This window comes from Rattus rattus, chromosome 5, assembly GCF_011064425.1.
Source record: "Rattus rattus isolate New Zealand chromosome 5, Rrattus_CSIRO_v1, whole genome shotgun sequence".
In the NCBI taxonomy this organism is placed as follows: Eukaryota; Metazoa; Chordata; class Mammalia; order Rodentia; family Muridae; genus Rattus; species Rattus rattus.
The window spans coordinates 30026364-30050248 of NC_046158.1; the positions used below are offsets into that span (position 1 = coordinate 30026364).

A 23885-nucleotide genomic window follows, 5' to 3' on the forward strand; every position below is an offset into this window, starting at 1 on the left:
GTGTGTGTGTTACAGGGGATTAGATCCAGGCCTTATACACACTAGACAAACATTTTACCACTGAGTTACATTGCCAGCCTTCCAGAGTCATTTTTGAAACTAAAAATTCGCTTTTACGAAAAAGCTAACTTCCTGAAGAATGTAAGAAAATGTTTTCCTTTCGAGGACTCTTGATTCACATTTTATTTAGTTAGAGTTCTGTCTTTACAGAATCAAATGTAGTTAGGAAACGGTATTTCCTTATAAGGATGCCATTTACCAACCAAAAAATTTTAGCTTGAATAGGCCCATGGGTGGTGTGTAAGGGCTGACCTTTTCATATTGCTTGGAGGCTCTTTTATAAATATCATACTCACGTCACTCTGGAGATCATAGGCCTGCCGAGCGTGCATGACATCATTCTGGTCAGGCAAGCACGTCCATTGGTGTAGATAGTTCTTATAGTCCACATCGCTGACCAAGGTCTGGCACTTCTTGGCCAGCACCACCCCCAGCATGTCCACTGGGCTGCTGAACTTGGTCTTCCACTTCTCAAAGTCCTTCTTGTACTCCCTGTCACTCTGGATCTTGGCCACGTGCATGGACCACATCATCTTGGGGTCATCTTCGATGTTGCGGGCACCGATGTGGTGACCCAGTTGCTTACGGTAGCCATCTTTGTATTTGTACTAAAGTGAAAATTCATAAATCAGGCTTCTATTATAAACACTTCGATGTAAAAGACTCGTACAAAATCCTATTACTTTCATTATCGTTTAACTGAACTTTTCTGATGAACACCAACTCCAGCCAGCATCTTGGCCTTTAGTCTTAAAGAAGTAGATTTGGTGAAGTAGATTTCATACAACATACATAGGTTACCTCAAGCAACCTATGGTCTGGCACTAAGACATAGTCCCAAAAGCAGGAAACACACACACTGGGGAACTCATAGGAGTCAGAATGAGGACACTTAAACAGGGGGATCCTGAAGAATGGGATCTTACACACTGAAGAATGGGATCTTACACACTGAAGAATGGGATCTTACACACTGAAGAATGGGATCTTACACACTGGCTGGAAAGGAATGTACGTGGGAACACTGTGTGTTTATTAAGCCAGGAAGTAGCTTAAAGAAGCTAGCTCATGCAACAAAGGAGATATTCCACATCAGATTCCCATATTTGATATTATTAGCCAATTTCTATCATCATCATAAAGACTGGTTATTTGGTAAAATTGCTATAGCAACCCATCTGGTTAAGTGTGCTCTTAAAGCCATTGTATTCTGTGTCCTCATGGGTCAATAGTGGTGGTATTATTATTATTATTATTATTATTATTATTATAAGTTCAGTGACTCCACTGGGGAACCCAAGCCTAGAATACGCTCTCTAGTATAGGCTTCCAATTTTAAAGATAACTGAAGAGGACTGGCATAGTGGGAAGGCATGAGTTTGTCTAGTTTAAATGTCACCAGCTATTAAGGCTGATTTCAATAAAGCTGTTTGAATAATTCATAAAGTGGAGATAAGGAAGCATCTACCACCTTAGTAGATTATGAAGATAATACATAGAGCGATCTTAGTAGCGTTCTTAAAATTATTTAATTATCTATTACTGTTGGCACACATCCTTCTACTGAGGCAAGGAGGGGGCTGATATACACTTCTGGTATTAAAAAATAGTCTACCACTATATTTGTGAACAGCAACCCTTGGTATTTATAGCAGGTATCCATTCCTCAAGAATCTGGGAGGCACCAGGAAAGAAGAATGGTCTTACCATGGGATAGGGCAGGGAAAGAGTGTGCTACACTGCATAACCTGGGACTACATGGAAGGTGTAAGCCTGGGCTAGGAGCCGCCATCTCATACTGGTAAATACTTTCTCTTCACAATCCCACACGGGTGAGTTGTAACATCAAATGTTATATGCATTTTTAAATACTATGCATTAAAACACCACATAAAGCTGGACCCAGATCCCCAACAGAATGTAGGCTGTGGGTTTCACTGCAGTTTCTCTTGTGAGCCTATGGTCACTCTTACATAACTATCCAAGCCTGCTGCTCTGCTCTAGCCTTCTCTCACACTCTGTTCCTGGGAACTGATTTTTTTTCCTCTGAAAGCACACAAATCCTTTTCAGAAATAGCAACTCTCCCATCCCATCCAAAACCAGGCTTCTGAAAATTTTCATACAAAGGAGGTAATTTGTGTGTGTGTGTGTGTGTGTGTGTGTGTGTGTGTGTGTGTGTGTGTGTAAGCCACATTGTGGCCTGGCTAGTTTTAGGTCTACTCAACACACGCTGGAGTTATCTGAGCGAAGGAGACCTGAGTTGAGAGGCTGTCTCCATAAGACCTAGATGTAGGGCATTGTCTTAATTAGTGATCTTTTAAGGAGGGCTCAGACCATTGTGAGTGAGGCCATCCTTTGGGCTGGTGATCCTGAGTTCCATAAGGAAGCAGGCTGAGCAAGCCATGAGGAACAAGTCAGTAAGCAACATCCCTCCATGCTTCTGCATCAGCTCCTGCCTCTAAGTTCCTACCCTGTTTGAGCTCCTGTCCTGACTTCCTTTGATGATGATATGGAAGTGTAAGCTGAATAAACCTTTCCATCCCCAACTTGCTTTTTGGTCATGGTGTTTTTGTCAAAGGAATAGAAATGTTAACTAACTAAGACACCCTGGATAAAGCTGCAGTCGGTCCAGTACTCACTGAACAGTGGAGGCTGACCTCAAACAAGAGGCAGACTCCTTGCCCCTGCCTCCTAAATGCTTTACCAGCATATACCACCAGGCACGGCCTATGGAAAGTACTTTGTAAAGCTTTAATGCAGTGAAGATGCTACACCATGCTGCTCACAGATAGGAAGAGAACTAATAGCTTACGTCACTCGCGATGTCTCTGGAGGCCTTGGCCGCCACTATGGGGATGGCATCGCTTCGCAAGTCATAGCCTTTCTTCTTCGCTTCTTCATTGGCCAGTTTATACAGACTCTAAATTTGGGTCATCCCCCACAAAAGAAAGCAATTGGTTAGCTGTTGATGTTCACATCTAAAAAACTAATAGAGGGTTTAAACAATTCATAGAACTCTTTGTATAGTGCCCACTATAATGTCATTTCTGAGTTCCACGTCTTCTTTAACAACAAATAAAATACCCATGAAGATTATTACATCAGATTATTCTAAACTTTTACAATGAATTAAATAAACAGATATACATGGAAAAATTTTCCAGAGAAATTAAGCTAAAACTTAAGGCGGAAACATGTAGATGAACTGCTGTTTAAAGAATGTAGTTTACACTATTCAGCCTGGCTTTGTGCCTGTGACTATGTATGCTGTGTACATGGTAGGGATGAAGATGGGGACTCCCTCAGCCCTCGACATTCTGGGAGAAGTGATGAGAGCCTGGTAACTTAAGGGACCAACTGCTGCGAAGCCAAACCACAAGAGGCTATTTAACCACAGAGTTCAACCACAGAGACAGCAGTGGTCCAGGAAGGAGTTTATTCAATGTGATCTGAGAGTAAGGGAAGTCCCTGCAGAAGGCTGCCCTTGGGTTCTACCTTGAATGATAAACTAGGCTTCCGAAGACTAAGCTGGTAGTTGGAGGAAGACGGAGGGCGTGAAGGAATGACGAGGGGGGAGTGTCTGATGGAGTTGGGGCAGAACACCTGTAGGAAAGAAATGGCACTAGGGAGCGGGCTAGAGCTCTACGGTAAGGTGCTTGCTAGCATCGGAGGCGCTGAATTCAGTCTCTCCAGTACTGAGCGGACTTTGTCCCTTACTTCTAAAAAAAAAATCTCAGAGAGGGGAGGACAATTAATTTTACACTGCGTTTTCCCATCTTAGCTAAAATGAAAACAGAAAAAAAATTGAATTTGTGTAAAGAGAACGGCAGAAAGGAGACTGTGTGGGCTAGCACTCAGGCAAGGGATCCCTTCACTATGCTTCACCAGCATTGTTGCCCTACTGTGGTGTCTCTGGAAGTTTCCAGCCGTACAGGTTCAAACATCCCAGAATTTCTTGAGGACTTGATATTTTCAGTTTGGGTGACCGTAGAGAGCTAGTTACGCAATCACTACAGCTACAGTCTGTCTTTCCCAAATAAAATGACTTTAGACCCGTGATTCTGTCTAAAGTCTCTGAGTTACATTGTGCATAAGGTTAATAGTCTATTGATCGGCGCTATCAGAGAACTGGCGCTCGGCTTGCTGGTGGCACAAAGCTAGAGAATAAAAGATAACACGCCTCTGTCAGAATCTTAGATTCACAAGATCTCCACAGGCTTAAACCTGTAGCCTCAAGCTAACAGGAAGGGATTACACAGAGAAGAATCACAATCTTTGAGACAGATATAAATTACAAATGTGCGTACTCAGCCTAGCAGACACCGAGCTGAACTGTAGCCCCTGTGGAAGGTCTCAGAGTCTAAGAGGATTCAATATCATGCACACCACCAGCGTTGACATAGCAGCCAGTGCTCCAGTAGGGTGCAGAAATGCTGGCCACGGGTCCAAAAGTTGAACACTAACAGTTTGTGTGTTCAGTCCTGAGCATAACCCACTCATAGTATTTTGTTCAGCTTGGAGTCACATCTGACCAACTGAAGAAATGTCTAGGAATGTAGGGATATGAAGATTGCAAAGAAAACTGGGGTTGGGGCCCACAGGGGAAAGACACTGGGTTATCAGGATCTCTGTGTACAGATCGGTACTGCCAGTTTCAGAGGACTTTGGGATGTTCGAAGAGAGAAATCCAAGAGAAACATTTTTTTAATGGAAATTTCCAGAACAAATAGGTTGACTTATGAAATAAGCTCTTTGTCACTGGGAATTCTTAAGCCAAGGTGGCACAATCTTGAGTGCGGTTTCTCTCCTGGAGAGGGCCCGATCTCTCCCTACCTCAGACACGAGTTCTAAAATGAGGACACATGATCTATGCTCACAAGCCACAAAAAGAAACAGGCTCATTCACATATAATCCTGGCAGAGTTTCCTTCATAGTCTCTCAACGTATTGTTTGATGGTTGTGGGGTTTTTATATCATGAATTCATTCTTATACTTTAGAAGTCATAAGCTTTATCACTACAACACAATTTAAAAGCAATATTCTAGACATGGGAAATACATTTATGAAGCTCTGCACTAAGCACTGAGGGGAGACACATACATAGTCTGTTTTTAATTTCAAGGGTTAATAAAGAGGGGGGTAGAGCAGTTGTTCTCAACCTTCCTAATGCTCTGACCTCTTAATGCAGTTCCTCTGGTTGTAGTGACCATTAACCATAAATAATAGTTGTTATTTCTTAACTGTAGTTTTGCTATAAATCATTATATAAATATCTGATATGCAGATGGCCTTAGGCAAGCTCTGTGAAATGGACATTCGGCCCTCAAAAGGGTTGCAACCCAAGGGTTGAGAACAACCAGGCTAGAGAGTTGGCTTAGTGGTTAAGAGCACTGACAGCCTTTCCAAAATACCTGGGTCGGGTTTGATTCCCACCACCTACATGGTGGCTCACAACCATCAGTAGCCATCCTTAACATCAGTTCCAGGGCCTCAAACACCCTCTTCAGGCTTCTGTGAGCACCAGTCATGAACATGGTGCACAGACAAACATGCATACACATAAAATGCTTTTTAAAAAAGAAAAAAGTTAAATAAAAGAAAATATACTTCATCTTATGATTATCACTGAAATCATTAATTTTTATAATGAATGCAAAAGAAATTATCCTAAATTGTAACCCATCATAAAGTGTAGCGCTTATGATGGTGACTGAGAAATGCTAATGTTGCTTTTCTCATGAAATAAGAAAAGGTGATTCTTTACAAAGCTGCCGTCCATCTTTCTAACCATGGGATGATCAACTGAAGGGAAAACCGGCACAGAGTTTTAAGTATTGGCATCTACTCCCACCTCGCTGTAGTTGACTTTATTCATTCTCGCCAACATGATTTCTGGTGTATCTGGCATGATGTGGATCTGGGTCTTGTCTTTGTCCCAGGCTTCCGTGTACAAACGCTATCAAAGAAGACATACATTCATCAGGAAAAACACCAGTGTCTAATCAATAGGCATTTTAAGACCATGGAAAATGTATAAACAAAGGAGACATGTATATATTATATACATGGCATCAACTGATTAGTTCATAGTGGAATGCATATTCGTAATATATATTCTGATTGTCTAAAAACACATACAAATTAAAAGGATAGTGAGAATAAGTATTTTAGTGCAGTGATCATTTTTCCACAAAATATGCTACTTCATCAAAACCAAGAAATAATAACCGAAATCAATAGTAAAATATGAATAACATACTAGGCCGATAACAGATTAGAGAAATAAATGATGAAAGATAGATATAGATGTCTTAGTGTGTAAAACTCTTTTCTCCACCTGCTTCCTGTTTCTTGGATTCAGCTTCAGCAGCCCCACATGGCTTCCTTGAACTCTGATCTCTCACCTTGTTCATAGTAATGGCATTGTTCTTGGCCAACACTTGCTCCAGAGAATCAGTCACACTGGTAAACTTGAACTTGTCCGGGGGCTGACGGTAGATTTTGTCACTCAAGATTTCCGTGGCCCGTTTGCATTTTTCCACATCCAGAGAGCCAATGGGCACCCAGCCGATGCCTCTCAGCCACTGGAGATCAGACTTGTACATGTTCTGTCGACACACAAATTGTCCATAAATATTTATCTCCATGCTGGAAATGCAATTTTAGCCAATGGACATAAAATCAAATTAGAAGACTCTTAAAAATAAAAGCTAGTAGGTAGCCGGTTCAAGCACTACTTCACTTTGGATGAATGCTAAGGATTAGCATATAAAAGGACAGCATGCACGCTATCCCTACACACTTGAAGGCATGGGTGAGCATTGAGCCATCTATTCAACCCTTCTGCTGTGGAATAAACTCACTGATCCCACCTTTATGACCTTCAGCACTCACATCGCTCTGGAGATCATAGGCCTGCCGAGCATGAATGACATCATTCTGATCGGGCAAGCAGGTCCATTGGTGTAGGTAGTTCTTATAGTCCACATCACTGACCAATGTCTGGCACTTCTTGGCCAGCACCACCCCCAGCATGTCCACTGGGCTGCTGAACTTGGTCTTCCACTTCTCAAAGTCCTTCTTGTACTCCCTGTCACTCTGGATCTTGGCCACGTGCATGGACCACATCATCTTGGGGTCATCATGTATAGCGCGGGCACCGATGTGGTGGCCCAGCTGCTTACGGTAGCCTTCCTTGTACTTGAACTACAAGAAGAAAAAGACTGCTAGTCATCTGCTTTGACCTTTAGAAAAATGTATTCATGAGGACAGAATTATCCTGTTCATTAAACGTAATTATTTCCTTGGAATATATAGTATACATTTTATATCTTGAAGAAAATAAGCAAAACACTAAAAAGAAAAGGAAAGCAAATATATTATTTTACTGCACAGAGCTCTTTGTGGTATTTTGTATGAATGAATATAATTAGAATATGAGTCATAAGTTGATGGTTTTTGCCTGCTTTTTGTAATTATTATATAAGCATTTTTATGTCATTAGAATTCCTTATGACCATGCATGATAATTATAGTAGGCGTGTCATTATATGGTTATATATTAATACTAAACTCTTCTATGCTCATCATTTGTTTTGAAATGTGATGACCATTTCCTATATTTTGAAAACAAAATAACAATGTATTTTTGACTCAAGGACCAAAACCTGGATAAAAATATTTCAGCAATGTGAGCAAACTAATTTTTTTTAAAGAAAACAAAGACTGAAAAGGGGGATGGTACAGGGTATGGGAAGATGACCAAAGCACATGCGTGTGCTTCCTTAAAAATGGTCATGTGCGGGGTTGGGGATTTAGCTCAGTGGTAGAGCGCTTGCCTAGGAAGCACAAGGCCCTGGGTTCGGTCCCCAGCTCCGAAAAAAAGAACCAAAAAAAAAAATGGCCATGTGTGGTATAGGGGCTCAAGATTTTAATCCCAACCCTTGGGAGGCAGAGGCAGACAGATTTCTGAGAGTTCAAAGCCAGCCTGGTCTACAAAGCAAGTTCCAGGACAGCCATGGGCTATTACTAAGAAACTTTGCCTTGAAAAACAAAACAAAACAAATGGCCATGTGTAACCCAGTATAATCTGATAAAGAAAACACAGATCTTCAGCCAGGCACCGGAGGCTGTGACATACACATGGCCCATGTGGATGGCTGGACTTTGTGTTGGCTCAGGTTCATGAGTTCATATGGCATGAATTAAGTTTTGAAGAACTACAAAAATGTATGATTGTAAGAATATATCCTGTGGGAAAGTAACAAGCTGATCCCAACTCTCGTTAAGCATGCCGCATGTTGGTTCAGCGTGCAGTGGGCACACAAATAGGTTCGTTTCTATGGCTAATGGCTAGCTTGAAGTCACAAGTTTGGTTTCATTATTTGAAGCTACTTCCTGACATGATCAATGACTATCAACAATTTTAATGTCATAGCTTGACCCATTATACATCAAAGAGAGACAGGTGACCCTGGAGCCAACGCCAAGGCTCACCTCATCTCCCCAGTGTACTTACGTCACTGGCGATGTCTCTGGAGGCCTTGGCTGACTTGATAGGAATGGCATCAAGCCGCATGTCATAGCCTTTCCTCTTGGCTTCTTCCAGGCCAAGTTTATATAATTTCTGCAAGAGACATAAGTCACTGTAAGTTCCATTTACAAAGTATAATATAAGGGAACCATATCACGCATTGCAAATGCATTGCTTACCTCGCTGTAATTTACTTTGTTCTGTTTAGCCAACATAACTTCAGGGGTATCCGGCATAATGTGGACAGTGGTTTTATCTTTATTCCAAGCTTCTGTATAGAGGTGCTAAGAGCAACAAGGAGACAGGTCAATAATGAATGCTTTGAAACCACATTCTGTGGGTTCACGTCAAGATGTGCTCAGGTTTCAATGATGCTGTCACTAGGAAACATTTCCTTTAGAGACACCTTAACGCTATCGAGAGGAATTGAATGGGATTTTTCTTTCTACGGGAACAGTGTCGCGCCCACTCCTGTCAGAAACATTTAATACCTTCCCCAGGGAAAGAAAGGACTTACGTGGTTCATGGTTATAGCATTATTTTTTGCCAGCACCATTGGCATGGAGTCCATAAGACTGGAAAACTTGAATTTATCCGGATGCTGACGGTAGACATGGTCGCTCAGGATCTGAGTGGCTCGTTTGTTTTTCTCATCCTCGAGAGAACCAGAAGTAATCCAGCCAATGCCTTTAAGCCACTGAAGATCAGCCTTGTACAAATTCTGAAATCCCAAAGTGACACGTCACAAATGTAAGTATATGTCCACAAGGAGACAGGGATGTATGTGCTCTTACACAATACAGACATGTTTATAATATTTAACATTTGACTTCCTGAATGATGTCAGAAATCTTAATGAAATATTCAGATTAGAAGCATGTTTTGCAAAGTGAGAGACTTGTGTGGAGAATGGCTCAATTTTCATTGCCTAGATCAGCTATCCAGAACATTGCACCATAGAGTCTTTCTTTGCAGACTAATGCTTCTTGGATTACTAGGCATCACTGTATAAAACTCACTATTTGAGGAAAGGAGACAGACTATTTCGTTGAGCAAAGGAAAACCTTAGACTCACATCGCTCTGGAGATCATAGGCCTGCCGAGCGTGGATGACGTCATTCTGGTCGGGCAAGCAGGTCCACTGGTGTAGGTAGTTCCTGTAGTCAGCATCACTGACCAAGGTCTGGCACTTCTTGGCCAGCACCACCCCCAGCATGTCCACTGGGCTGCTGAACTTGGTCTTCCACTTCTCAAAGTCCTTCTTGTACTCCCTGTCACTCTGGATCTTGGCCACGTGCATGGACCACATCATCTTGGGGTCATCTTTGATGTTCCGAGCACCAATGTGGTGGCCCAGTTGCTTTCGGAAGCCTTCTTTGTATTTGTACTAAAGGAACGAAAGAATATGTCATTCCCTTAAAAACTTTTGTTGCCACCTTTTGTAGCAATTTTCAAAACTTATTAATTCTAAATATCTTGCTAAGCCAGGAGACCTACAGATTTCTGTTTTGTGATAGGCAAGATTAAAGGCTAAATTCAGTCACAGACAAACAAACAAATTGACTTTTGGTCTTATTTTTACCCTACACTGTATGTCTGGGATCATCACTCTGTTTTAATCTGTGATCCCTTAGGTGATTTTTGTTCATTTTAAAATACCGCCCATTGCAATCGAACCACTATCTACAGGGCATAATATCTTACTTCACTGGCAATTTCCCGGGATGCTTTAGCTGCTTTGATGGGAATGGCATCGACAGGAAGATCATAACCTTTTTTCTTCAGTTCCTCATAACCCATTTTGTAGAGTTTCTGTTGAGAGATGAAGACAATCACTTTGGGAAAACCATTCTCCATAAACGATATGGCGGATAAGCAGAATAAGGAAGCCGACACACTGCATACTTCAAGAGTTGATGAAAATCGTCCCTGTACTCTAGAGCACTCCAATGTAATTGGATAGTATGTCTATGAATTGCTAACGATCCTGTTGTTTATTTTAAACCCCTCTGGTGACCAAATACACAAAATTCCCAAGTCCTTTAGAAAATGCAACAGAAGTTAACAGACAAAAATGATCATTTTGGTGGTATTTTCCAGATGATGTTGTGTTCCATTAGAGGTTGCTACAGAGAAAGCCTCTCAGTCTTATTCCTCTTATGAATTCCTCTTATTAAAAAAAAATAGTGAATGGCTATCCCTCCTTTGTAGCTAGTGCATCATGAGGCAGTATCTACCTCATCCCACGGGGCCATTGAAAGGAAGACTGTCCTCTGGCAGGATGATGGTCCCTCATAATTAAAAAAAATATTTTATTGAATTTTAAACCTTATGTTTATAATTTACTCATTCAGATTGTGACATATCTGAATAATTAATAATATAGTCAAATTATATTTTTGCCCAGGAGTCCATTGCCTACCGATGTTAGACTGCTGTCCATATTTTAGTCTTTGTACTATTATTCCACATATTCTTTCACATTAAAACCACTCTATTAGGGCTCTGAATTTATGTTTGAATATTTAAATTTCTATATCCATACATTTGAAGGATTAACACTTGTGAGCAAAGTAATCTGGTGAAAACGAAAATTTCCTCCAATGGTACTTGTTCAAAACCTTATCTAGAATCTATTTGCGAAGCACAAAACATTGTAAGCAATACAGCTCCAGTGAAAGTTGATTCTTCCCACACAGGGAAGAGTGAGAATGCTGAAAACACTTCATTATGATAGTACATGTAATAAGGAAATGTAACTGTAGAGAGATCTGCGCTCTAATCCTGCTTGAGACAGGGAGTGCCAACATTGCATGTACAATGTTCCCACCAAGTAGGGAATTGGAGTCACTCGTCTGCTAATTAAAATAAGTTGGAATTCAAAAGATTTTTTTAAACAATCTCACTGACTTAGAGGTGATTAGCTGAGCTTTCGGGAAAGGCGCACTGAACTTGTAAACTCACATCACTTGTGTTGATTAAGTTTGCCTTAGCCAGAATGATGTCAGGAGTGTCAGGCATGATGTGGATCTGAGTCTTGTCCTTGTCCCACGCTTCTCTGTAAAGTCTCTAAAATGAGAAACAGTAATGTTTTCAGTGGCGTTGTCAAGCTCAGGTGATAACTGTTGGCTTCAGATGGAATTAGTAAGTTCGTGTACATTGAACATTACAATCGATAACAAGATGACAATATAAGAAGAAAATAGACACGATTTTCTTAGCTGAAATACAACTGCCTTTCAAGTATAGATTATGGATCACCTGTTTGAAGTTACAGATACTACTGTCTATGGAATTCAATACATGAAATATAAACTTTGTTGATACTATCAAGCATTTTCCATTTTTTTTGGCCATCAAAATCCCCCTTAGTGTTCAACTGTCTTATCAAAAGATGACCTATTCAAATTATGCCTAGGAATTAGGGAATCTTGGTTTACTATTTAAGGTTATACAATTATTTTGGAGAATAAGTAAACTGATGGAGTTCTGGGATTTCCCCAAAGGACAGTTTAAAATCAAAATCTTTTAGATGTGCTAAAACCATTTTCATGTTTATCTTCAACAGAAGACCATGGGAATCCAAATTAAAATGTCTTGGTAATTTACTAAAAGTGAAAGTTTGAAAATAGGATATTTATATAGTATCAAATTTATCAACAAGAAGTCAATTACAGATTTTGAACCCCACTCCTGGTCTATGTAGTGATTTGTTGCCAAATGTGCAGTGCACCTCTTTAATACCAGCACTTGAGAGGCAGAGGCAGTCATCTCTGTGGGGTTAAGGGCAACCTGGTCTACATATGCATAGTGAGTTCCAGCTCACCCAGAAATACATAGTGAGACTCAGTCTTAAAATTTTTCTCCAAGGGATAAAATGGTTAACTCAACAGTAGAGGAATCTGGCACTTTAAGCAAGTGATAAAAGTTCAAATGATCAGAAACAGGACTTGAAGTCCTGGGCTCTCCTGTCATGAGTTCTGAGCAGGACACAGTGTGTAGCATCCTCATGCAAAGACATGATCTGAATCACTACGAGGACACCCTGGAAAACCTAAGGTGAAAGAGACGCTGCACCCGTCACAAACATTAAAGACTCAGAAGACAGAGAGGTAGTGAGGAACTCATCCAGACAGAATAAATGCAATGTGTGTGGCCTCTGATTGCATTGTCAACCAAGGGAAAAATTTTTCTTTTACTACAAAAGGTATTAGTAGTAAAACTGAATAAGTTTCTATTTCTTAACATTTATTTAGTGTGTGTGTATGTATGTATATGTGGGTATAGGTGTATATGTGTATTTTTATGTATGTGTGTATGTGTATGGGGGTGTATGTGTGTGTGTGTATGCATTACATATGTGTGTATGTGTGTGTGTGTGTGTGGGTGTATGTGTGTGTGTGCATGCGTGCATGCATGCATGTGTGTGCATGCGTGCATGTGTGTGGGTGTATGTGTGTGTATGCATTATGTATGTGTGTGTGTATGTATGTGTGTGTGTGAGTGTGTGTATGTGTATGTATGTGTGTGTATGTATGTGTGTGTGTGTGTGTGTGTGTGTGTGTGTGTGTGTGTGTGTGTGTGTGTGTGTGTGTGTGTGTGTGTGTGTGTGTATGTGTGTGTGTGTATGTGTGTGTGTGTGTATGTGTGTGTGTGTGTGTGTGTGTGTGTGTGTGTGTGTGTGTGTGTATGGGTGTGTGTGTGGGTGTATGTGTGTGTATGTGTGTGTGTGTGTGTGTATGTGTGTGTATGTATGTGTATGTGTGTATGTGTGTGTGTGTGTGTGTGTGTATGTGGGTATATGTGTGTGTGTATTATGTATGTGTGTATGTAGGGGTATGTGTGTATGTATGTGTGTGTGTATGTGGGTGTATGTGTATGTGTATGTGGGTGTGTATGTGGGTGTATGTGTATGTGGGTGTATGTGTATGTGTATGTATGTGCGTGTGCATTATGTATGTATGTATGTAGGTGTATGTGTGTAAGTATGTGTGTGTATGTGTGTGTATGTGTGTATGTGTGTGTGTGTGTATTATGTATGTGTGTATGTAGGTGTATGTGTGTATGTATGTGTGTGTGTATGTGGGTGTATGTGTATGTGGGTGTATGTGTGTGTGTGCATTGTGTATGTGTGTGTGTGTGCATTATGTATGTGTGTATGTATGTGTGTGTGTAGGGTTCAGGTGACATGGCTTGATCATGGAGGCGAGAGCAGCTTCTTGTTCACCATTGTGGATTCCAGGTATGACATGCCAGTGCTGGGACTTGGTAGCAGGTGCCTTTATCCATTGATCCATCTCACCAGTCCTCCAGTATATAAACCTTTTAAGATTCATTAATTCCTTAGATTTTGTACTTCTGTGTGAATATGCATTCTATCATGCAAATGGGCCAGAGAAGTTAATTAGGCCTTCAGGACAAAACTAAAACAAGGTCCATTAATATTAATATATGTTTGCTTAAGTTCTTCACCAATCTTTCTGGGAGGAATGCCAGTGTTTTTTGGCCTCATAATCATTGTAGGACACAGTCTTGTGTCATGGGGGATTTTTAGTAGCCATGCCTGCTTTCTATCCACTAGAGGCCAGTAGCACACCACCTCCAAGTTAGAACAAGCAAAGGGAAAAGCTTTCTAGATACTGTCAGATTTCTTCCAAGGTGCAAGTCTCCCAGTAGAGAAATTTCCTCAATATAATATGCTTCCTCCATCCTACAGAATGCACAATGAATGCTAATGTTACTTAGATCAGTATATTCAAAAGAAGACCATCCTAGCTGATCTGGTTTCTGCCTGGGTGTGCAGAGCCCCGACAGGATTGCCAGGGCATGCACTGGTCGGCTCTCTGGCCTAGTCTTTCCCTTGCTTATCTTTTCCATCCGGAGTCCCCTCCTAATTAAAATTCTAAGAAAGAAAAAAGCGATGTTCAAGGGTTGGGGTGGGGACAAAAAACAAAACCAAAACAATCCCTGAAATATGACTTCTTGTTCTTCTACCCTTTGGATTCAAAGCATATCGCAAAGACAAAAAGAAGAACTGGAGGTTGAGGCAGAAAGAGACCAGCAGGCTTGCCTCTCCTAGAGCTTTCAGAAAACAATACTGTTGTCTGTGAGTGTCTCCTTATGGGGAGAAGAGCTACCGCTCCGTTGTATACAGCCTTATGTATCGGGTAAAAACTAACGTATGCCTTGAAAATGGAAGGCACATGGAGCACAGTGCACAAAGAGTCTCTCAAGGCCTACACCGTTAACATCTGTACCTCTTTAACCTTCCTTGCATGGTCCACAGTCCCACCACACTTAGCTCAGCGTCCTGCAATGCTGAAGCTTAGCCTGAGAAGCCACAGGGTCTGCTTCTTCTTTGTACAGAAATGGTCCACGCTTGTTTATCTCATCCAGTCAGTACTTTTAAAGCACCTGTTCTATGCTAAGCACTGGTATCCATGCTGGGCAGGAACATTAAAGGCAGAATAGATGCTATGCAATTATTGCATGATCTTGATTCAAATGGATTAAATGCATTAAGATCAATTTGTGTGTGTGTGTGTGTGTGTGTGTGTGTGTGAGAGAGAGAGAGAGAGAGAGAGAGAGAGAGAGAGAGAGAGAGAGAGAGAGAGAGACTATAAATGTATAGTGTGTGGTACTGAGAATTGAACGTCATACATGCTACACAAATAAATATCTTTAGAGAATATACCTTTTAAGAAAGATGTGTCTCTGTGGTTAAAAAACAAAACAACAACACCCCAAACTTGTTTCTTTATATTTTTCGTGCTCTGTCAAAACCAAAAAATACCTATACTCTTAATGTATTTAAGTTTCAAAGAAAAAAAAATTCAACAATTTTTATTACACTCTAGATAAGTAAGGAAACTTGGATGAAGCAAGATTGAAAATAAACTGTTCTTAATTGTGAAGTGTAAAGTGGCTGACAATTCAAGCAGATCAGCCCAGTATAAGAGATAATGCCATGCTAAATGAGGTGAGCTGCTGCCGCCCTACTCACTAAGCAAGTGCTCCTCACTGCCAGGTAGCAAGCACTATGGCCAATTCTGCACGTTACTAAGGAAATACTCACATCGCTCCTGTTTTTAGCATTTGTTTTAGCCAGAACTATGTCCATGGCGTCAGGGATGCTGGTGAACTTATTTCTGTCTGGAGGTTGGCGGTATTTCTTCTCACTGATGATTTCTGAAGCCCGCTTGTTCTTTTCTGCTTCCAAAGAACCCAGGGGACTCCATCCTATGCCTCTCAGCCACTCTAGATCAGACTTATACATATTCTAGGAAAGGACAAAACAAGTCATCAAAACACCATCTTCCCCTTCACTGTGATTAAGAGATGCTAGTTATAGATAGGTATGTTTGAGGCAGTCAGTAATAATTCCTTTTTTCTAATCTCTGTTTTTTTTCTCCTCACATAAATGGCTATTAATATGTGGAATAATTTTTAAGTTATCAAATTTGATGGACACTGACCTCGCTTTGCAGCTCATAGACCTTTTTAGCTTGGATGACATCATTCTGGTCAGGCAAGCACGTCCACTGGTGTAGGTAGTTCTTGTAGTCCACATCACTGACCAAGGCCTGGCACTTCTTGGCCAACACCACACCCAGCATGTCCACAGGGCTGGTGTATTTGGTCTTCCACTTCTCAAAGTCTTTCTTGTACTCTCTTTCACTTTGCATTTTGGCTACATTCATCGATAGCACAAGCTTTGGGTCATCTTGCACGCTCAGGAATCCAATATGGTGTCCCAGTTGTTTCCGGTAGCCTTGTTTATATTTAAACTGAAATCAGGAAAGAGTCTTTTTTTTTTAAACAACATAAACAAAAACTGAATTAAACTCAACCTGCTTTGTTGCTATACTTCCTCCCCCAGAGCGGATATGAAAAACGATTTTTGAGCTAACCTAACAGGAAGTGTTGTCTTCCTGCAGTAAGCTATGCTTAATTAACTCTATCCAAGGAACGCAGTGCAGCCGAGTACCAAGGGAGATTATTGTGAGAAATTGGCACTATGTAAAGGCAGGAAGAAGTGCCAGACATTGTTGTCTGCCTTCAGGATAACATTGATTCAAATGCTCGTTCCATGCTTATGAGAAAAATAGGAGCTGAACGGCTGAGGAAAAAATTATGAAGATGTATGACGTGGTGAACAGGCAAAAATGTGGACTTGGGAATTTTTGCACGATTATATCATATGTCTACATGGGAATCTATACCTTACACAGACAGGAATATGTTGATATGTTATTTAGAGACAAAGTTCCACAAGAGCTCACCATCCTGTCAAGTAGGTGGAAGTAAACTACACAGATTTAAGATAACCGAAGTCAAATCCAGTCCTTAGCTCTAGTTGGGGAAATTACATTACTACCAAATGACAACAACATTGCTAAGGAGTGCAGTGGTAGTTCCTTAATGTCGGGCACGAAGCATCTAGTAGGACTCTCAATAACAGGCTCGGCTCCCTCAGATACGTTTAAACACTTTACGGTGACTATACCATTGAGGAAGTTATAATCTGCACTGCCAACGTGATTGGATATAGAATCATCTAAAAGACTGAAGGCACACCTCTCGGTGTTTAAGTAAAGGTAGTTCCAGATGGAAAAAGACCCACTCTACATGTGGGTCATAGAGTCCCATGAACCTGGAGCCTGGCCTGAATGAAAACGGAGAGGGAGAGAGACAGATGAGAGTCAGCTTTCCTATCTTCATCTTTCTGGCTTGTGGTGATGTAAACTGAGGTACTCAGTATGCCTTCTTGCCAGAATGGATGAAGCCTTGGGAACTGTGAATAAAAATATTACTCTTGTCTGGTCTTTCTGAGGTGTTTTGGTCACAGTGAAACAAAAGATACCTAACACAGTCCTTGACTTAGACATCCTGGCAAAAATTGCTTATAAATAGTAGAGCCATGAATTCTGTAGGGAGCCCAGGTAAGCACACACCAGAAGCTTTAAAGTAGCCTGAGCTCCTGTAGAAACAAAACACTAAAATTTGATGCTCCAATTTAAGGTGATGAAACAAACAAACAAAAATCACAAATAGGATGAACTGCTAATAGAAGGTTATTGTAGTTACAAAACCAAAACCAAAAGAGAACAAGGAAATGGGAGTGTTTCAAGAAATGTCAAGTAAAAGAAAAAAATAAGCTATGTTGTAATATTCCAGAATATAGACTTAAAGCAAATTGTAAAATACCACATACAAATGGAAAGAAGTCTGACAATAGCTGGGCACAACCCCATGGAGAAGACTCCTGTTCTGCCGCTGGATAATGGAAGTCTTCTGCTTGTGAGTATCTGCTGATCCTAGCACAGCCTCCTCTCTCCACACCACGTATGAAGACAGGCAGAATGTCGGACAAGAGATTGAACGGAACAACCTCTCTATCTTCCAACTCTAAATTCCATTAGCTTAACTTGTTAAATTATGTACTTAAAACCTGCCTCTAACTTTATTAAATGTTACAGATATAAGAACCATTTGAAACTGAGAAAGAATACAGTTTCTCCTGTGGTGGGAAAGTTCACAGGTAGCCAAATTAACTGGAAAGTTTCAAGTGGGTTTACAAGAAGAGGAATAGGGAAATATTGACCATTGGGTTGCCAGGAAATTGTTGATGGTCTTTTAATTGCTACGTTATCATTAGTAGATAACACTAAATGAAAATGAGTTTGCTTTATCATGTGCACTCATCATTATTTCAGTTTGATTTAATGAGGTCTTGATCTGAAAGTCTGAGAGTTCAAATTATTTCCTGTTATTTTTGGAGTGCCACAGTTAAATGACATAGAGTTTCCCCTGTGTTCTTTGAATTTCTTATCAGATTCTGTTTTTAGGCTCTCTCCCTCCTCTTCTAGGTCAGCCTATGTGTGGAAGCAAATTGTGGTTGTTTTGTTTATTTTTTTTTGAGACAGGATCTTACTATGTAGCTTTGGCTGACCTAAACTTACTAGGTGGATCAGGCTGGCCTCAAACTCTGTAGCAGAGATCTACTGAGTTCTGGGAATAAAAGCATGGTACAATATGCCCAGTTTGCAAACTGTTGTTTAAAGGTTTTAAGAGGTAGTGTATCCCTATAAGATTTTGGTAATTAATTACTCTAAAACCAAGATCCTTTGCAGTTTTCATAACTATAATTTTAAAAATTAACACACACACAGACACAGAGACACATAAATGAAGTAGAGAGAGAGAGAAAGAGAGAGAGAATGTGCTTCTGCCACAGTATACATATAGAAGTCTGAGAATAACTTGTAGGAGTCATATTCTTCCTTCCATCATGTAGTTCTTTAGGACCAAACTCAGGCTGGACTTCAACTCAGATTGTCAGGCATGCGCTCTCATCCACCCAAGATTATCTGAATTTCTTCTAGTTAGTTTTTCGGATTAGCAAATTGAAATATTTATTTATATGTAAATGAAATATAATTTATAAAAAAAACTTAGTGAATATGGGGACCATATGTAGGGTGTTACCATAAGTTCCAACTTTTCCAGTCATATGTGGAATCTGCCCTTTGGAGTACAAATGGTGTTTTTCTATGAACCAGATCTCTGAATAGCTAAGAGAATGTAAAGGGAACCTTTCTGAAATTTTAATGCCTAGAGCTAACTTTTATAATTATGCAAGTGCAAGGAAGGGCTAAATTAAAGTGACAATAATTTTCAGACATATAACTATCATATAACATAAAAACTATCAACACCTGCTTGCTAAAGTCGATTTATTATCTGGGCTGAATTTGTGTAAAAGAGACAAATAGAAAACAAGAATATTAATTTTAGGCAAATCATAAAACCCCCCACAATATCTAGTTTCTTTGTAATATCTGGAACGGCACCTTATTGTGATGGGTCTTAGAGGGACTCTGGTGACTAGGTGATTAGAAAAAGCCCCCTTGATGTTTGGGGGACAGGGGAGGCAATTCTGAGTAAGTATGGTAGAAAGAGGTGAAGGGACAGAAGTACATTTAGAAAGTAACCAACACTATATCTCTCACCCAGGTGAAAATACATTCTTCTTCCCCTACCAGGACTTACGTCACTAGCAATGTCCCTTGATGTCTTGGCCAGCTGGACAGAAATTGCATCAACAGGGAGATCGTAGCCTTTCTTCAGAGCCTCTTCCCAACCAAGTCTGTAGAATTTCTGAAAAGTAAAGAGACTCTTTAGCACTATTCATCCTTTATTAAAATCTCAGACACACCAAAGTTTATCAAAAGAGTGGATACAGAACCCTAAAATCATCTACCCTTACTCATAAAAACCAAGCAGGTGGCTTGACAGGACTAGACTCAGCACTGGTATAGTATCAGATGATGTAGCTTTGATTTTTGTTTATTTTGGGGTGATAATTTATTTGAACAAAGCCTCCACTATTTAGCAATCATATGGTCCTATCATGTTTATAAGGTACCCTTTCTCCCTGTAGTTAACAACAGCCTGGGATCACTACAAACACTGACATTATGATAATTAGAAAAGACAATCAGATAACACCATTTTAACTACCTACATGATAATACTAGTAACAGCCTTTTGTAAGTTGCAATAAATGTGCTAGCTATTCTAGTTAACTTTGTTGGAGGGATGTTAAACTCGTCATTGCAAAATAGTCATCTACAGCGTTCTATATGCTAGGTACTCTGTTGGGCACCTTATGGAATTTCTCATTTGTTTCTCCTGGCAGTCCAATGTCAGAAGTCCTGATTTTAGTAGTGAAAGAACCAGAGACTTCAGAATAGGTGGCTCGTAGGTGCCAAAGCCAAACTTCTATCAGTTCTGTTCAACATAGTTTTATGTTTTAATAATTATTTATGGCAACTCCACTTTGTGCCAAAGTACTATGAACATATGGATGGAATAGACATAGTGTCAGGAGTCATCTACAAAAGCTAAAAGCTAGCAGGTGATATTCCTGAGATGTCGCACTGTGAAACAACAATGGTAGAGCCTTTGAGAGGCAATGCCCAAAGGACAAAATCTCAGGAAATGATTCCTGCAGCCAATATGCCTTTCCTGTCCTTATACAATTAACATTATATAATCCTTGGGCATTAGCTCACCCTATTGGGCAGATTTCTGCAGATCAACAAAAATGTACTGTCTGGTAGTGATGCTATATGAGCAAATAGATGATTTCTTCATTCTTAAAGATGATTCTATAAGAATTCCTAAAATTATACTAGTTAAGTCCTTTATATTAGGACTGTTATTAAAGCCCTCTCTGATATGAAAACTGTAATTAGAATTCTGCCCTTCTTAACATGTCATGAGTTAATTGCTTCTGAGATAGAAGCAGGCATTTACAACCTAGAACACATTCCTAGAAGCTTTAAAAACAATTAACCAAAAAAGGGAACTAACAATTTAAAGGTAGAAAGACAGAAGATAAAATATTGACTATGTTTATCTATACAAAACTCCAATGCTAACTTAGTCACAAGAATTATGGGTTTCTAACTTTCAGTAAACTTGTGGAGCTAGCGACAGAAAATAAATGTCTAGTTAGATACTCTTAATGGAAACACATGTAAACATCTCTGCTGTAAACTTCTTATTTAATTTATGACTTGAATTTATGTTTAAACTTTTAGTGAACTTTTGTAAGAAAAAGGATGCTTGGAAAAACCATGTTAACTATTCTCCTAAAAATGCTACACAAAACTAGGAATGATGATATTAGGCTAAAACAGAAGAAGAGAGCAATATACAGAATGCAGAAGGAGGAGGGACAAAGAAGAACCTGCAGAGAGCAGAAAGAGCAGGTCACCCTCTTTTCATGGGACAGAATAGGTCGTTTCTTAACAGCAACATAGACTTAGTCTTACTAAAGAAGACAAAGGTTTTTTCTTACAGACTTAGGTTTACTTCATTTAGCAATAAAAAGGTCTCTTCTTTATGCATTAAGGATTGGAGCTCATTTTTCATCTAGAATGAGTGAGTGTGCTTGGACTTTTGCTCCATATGCATATGTGAGTATGGACTTGTGTGTGTGTGTGTGTGTGTGTGTGTGTGTGTGTGTGTGTATAAGTATGTAAGTTTGAGATAAGTAAATAGCTGAGCCCAACAGACGTGTATAAAGGTGTAGGAGTATGTGTGTATGGATTTATATATCAATGCATATGAGTTTATGCATGTTTGCTTATGTAAAAGTTTTTCCTTCTGCAAGCAGCGACTCTCTTTGCATGGTTCAATAAAAGTTTATTACTCCAAACCTCCCTCAGGGCTGACAAGTGAGAGGTGAACAAGAGAGAAAAAAATAATATCAATTAATTTTTTCTCAATCCCCTGCTGTTTGACAAGTGTTAATTTGCCCAGAGGCTTGCAACTTCTGGCTTCAGAGTAACTTAGAATCAAGACAGGTAAACATTGTTATAGAGAATAATCTAATGTTTTGCAAGACCAAGTCTTGCCTTCCCTCCACTCTTTCCTTCAAAGAGTGAGGGTAAGGGGGTCTAAGCTCCCTGAACAGCTCCTGCCTACTCCAGGTACACAGCTGAGGTACATTGTCCTAACAGTATCTTAAAAGCCCCCTAGAATAAAGAGTTTGATTTTCTCAATTGTTTCAGCATTTACAGAAGTTATTTCCTATTACATCAGGTTTTAACTTATTATGTTTTGAGACAAAGCATGTCATGAATGTGCATGCATTCTTTACCTGACTGTAAAGTGTCTGATTCTGCTTGGCTTGCAAAATATCTGGTGTATCAGGCATCACATGAATCTTGGTTTTATCTTTATTCCAGTCAACGGTGTATAAATGCTAGAGAGTGAGAGAAGAGATCTTTTGAATCTGAATAATGGTTAATTATAAATAGGAAGGAAAATAAAGTGTTCGAATGCACTTACAGTAGAAAACAGTAAGGAAAGATACGATTTATTAGAGAAATAAAGAACAAATTCATATTCTTTTTTAAAAAAGTTATATATATATATAATCAGTTAACTTGAGCTTCCCATCATCCTGTTCAACCTTCTAATTGATAGGGTTACAAGTGTGTCCTCTCACACCTGGCTTTAATGTCAGATTTGGAAAAATAGCATTTTGCATCTGTTCCATCTTTAGAATGGAACGAAAGTACTTAGGATATATACATTAAAAGTCCAAGCAATTTCAAACCCAATGAAAAGATAAGAGAAAGCACTATAAGAGATGGTCATCAAAACATCTCAGGGCAATGTTCTGTAATCGCTTGCAATGTCCTAGAAATGCAGGATCTCGGTTCAACTCCCTATATAAGAGCCATCACCCTTTAACCCCTCCTTGCTTGAGAGGAAGGAAGAGCACCACTCTCTCTACCTTATTCATGGTATGAGCATTCTGCTTCGCCAGCACCATGTCCATGGAGTCGGTCAACTTTTTAAACTGGAAGTTGCTAGGATGCTGTCGGTACTTCTGATCACTGGCATACTCGGTTGCTTTCTTGGCCTTCTCCACCTCTAGGGAGCCAGCTGGGCTCCAGCCAAGCCCTCGGTACCACTCCCTGTAGTCTTGCTTATATTCGTTCTATAAAGAGAAGAGATAAACTTGACTTCAATTAAGTCCTCAATTGAGACACAAAACTATGGTATATAAGACTGTGATGTCCCCTTCCATGCTGGGAACCCAGCCACCCCTCAGCTGGAAGACTCTCTTACATCACTCTGGATGTGATTCATATTCCTGGTCAGCTCGATGTTCATTGCATCTGGAAGGAGGATGTACTTGTGAATGAGGCGCTTGTAGTTGGTGTTGGTGATGTTGGCTTGGGCGTCCTTGGCAGCTGTGACGCTCAGCATGTCAGCAGGAGTATGGTAGCTGGTCTTTGTCTTCTCGTAGTTTTTCTTGTACTCTCGATCAGACTGCATCTTAGCCACTTGCATGGAATGGACTAATTTGGGATCGTCCTCCAGACTGCGAAAACCAACCATTTTCCCTTTCTCCTTTTCATAACTGTGCTTGTATTTATACTGTGAAGAAAATGTGAATAGCGTGAAGAACAATTTTTCTTACCTAAAAAAAAAAAATCATTCTAGTGTCAATGTTCTACTGCCAGTTCTTCATTGGCACTTGTATACGGTTCCACTGTTGATGAAACACATTTTTGATGTTTGCCTGTGAAATCTGGAAGCAGATTCCTTATCACAGACCCCATTTTGTATGAGATGACATACTGAGTGACCTCCTGGGGCGAATGAGGACTGGGGTGCACATCATCCTGCACTACAGTGATTTTCGCTCACACTCCCCTCTTACAGGAAGATCACAGCAAATGAGAGGAAAAACAAGCAGCCA

The 23885-nt window shown here is 40.0% G+C and overlaps 1 protein-coding gene across 1 annotated transcript in view; it reads right to left on the reverse strand.

Annotated features, from left to right (window-relative positions):
* Neb (nebulin) overlaps positions 1-23885 on the reverse strand; it is a 188264-nt gene that overhangs the window by 103154 nt on the left and 61225 nt on the right. Inside the window, exons 47-63 of the mRNA XM_032903283.1 lie at positions 23249-23560; positions 22911-23117; positions 22269-22373; positions 19649-19756; positions 16072-16383; positions 15672-15875; positions 11561-11665; positions 10301-10408; positions 9672-9983; positions 9114-9317; positions 8776-8880; positions 8582-8689; positions 6958-7269; positions 6468-6671; positions 5915-6019; positions 2874-2981; positions 357-668 (exon numbers count right to left, since the gene is read on the reverse strand). Of these exons, the coding sequence (XP_032759174.1) occupies positions 357-668; positions 2874-2981; positions 5915-6019; positions 6468-6671; positions 6958-7269; positions 8582-8689; positions 8776-8880; positions 9114-9317; positions 9672-9983; positions 10301-10408; positions 11561-11665; positions 15672-15875; positions 16072-16383; positions 19649-19756; positions 22269-22373; positions 22911-23117; positions 23249-23560 (3231 nt within the window). The remainder of the gene's footprint in view (positions 1-356; positions 669-2873; positions 2982-5914; positions 6020-6467; positions 6672-6957; positions 7270-8581; positions 8690-8775; positions 8881-9113; positions 9318-9671; positions 9984-10300; positions 10409-11560; positions 11666-15671; positions 15876-16071; positions 16384-19648; positions 19757-22268; positions 22374-22910; positions 23118-23248; positions 23561-23885) is intronic.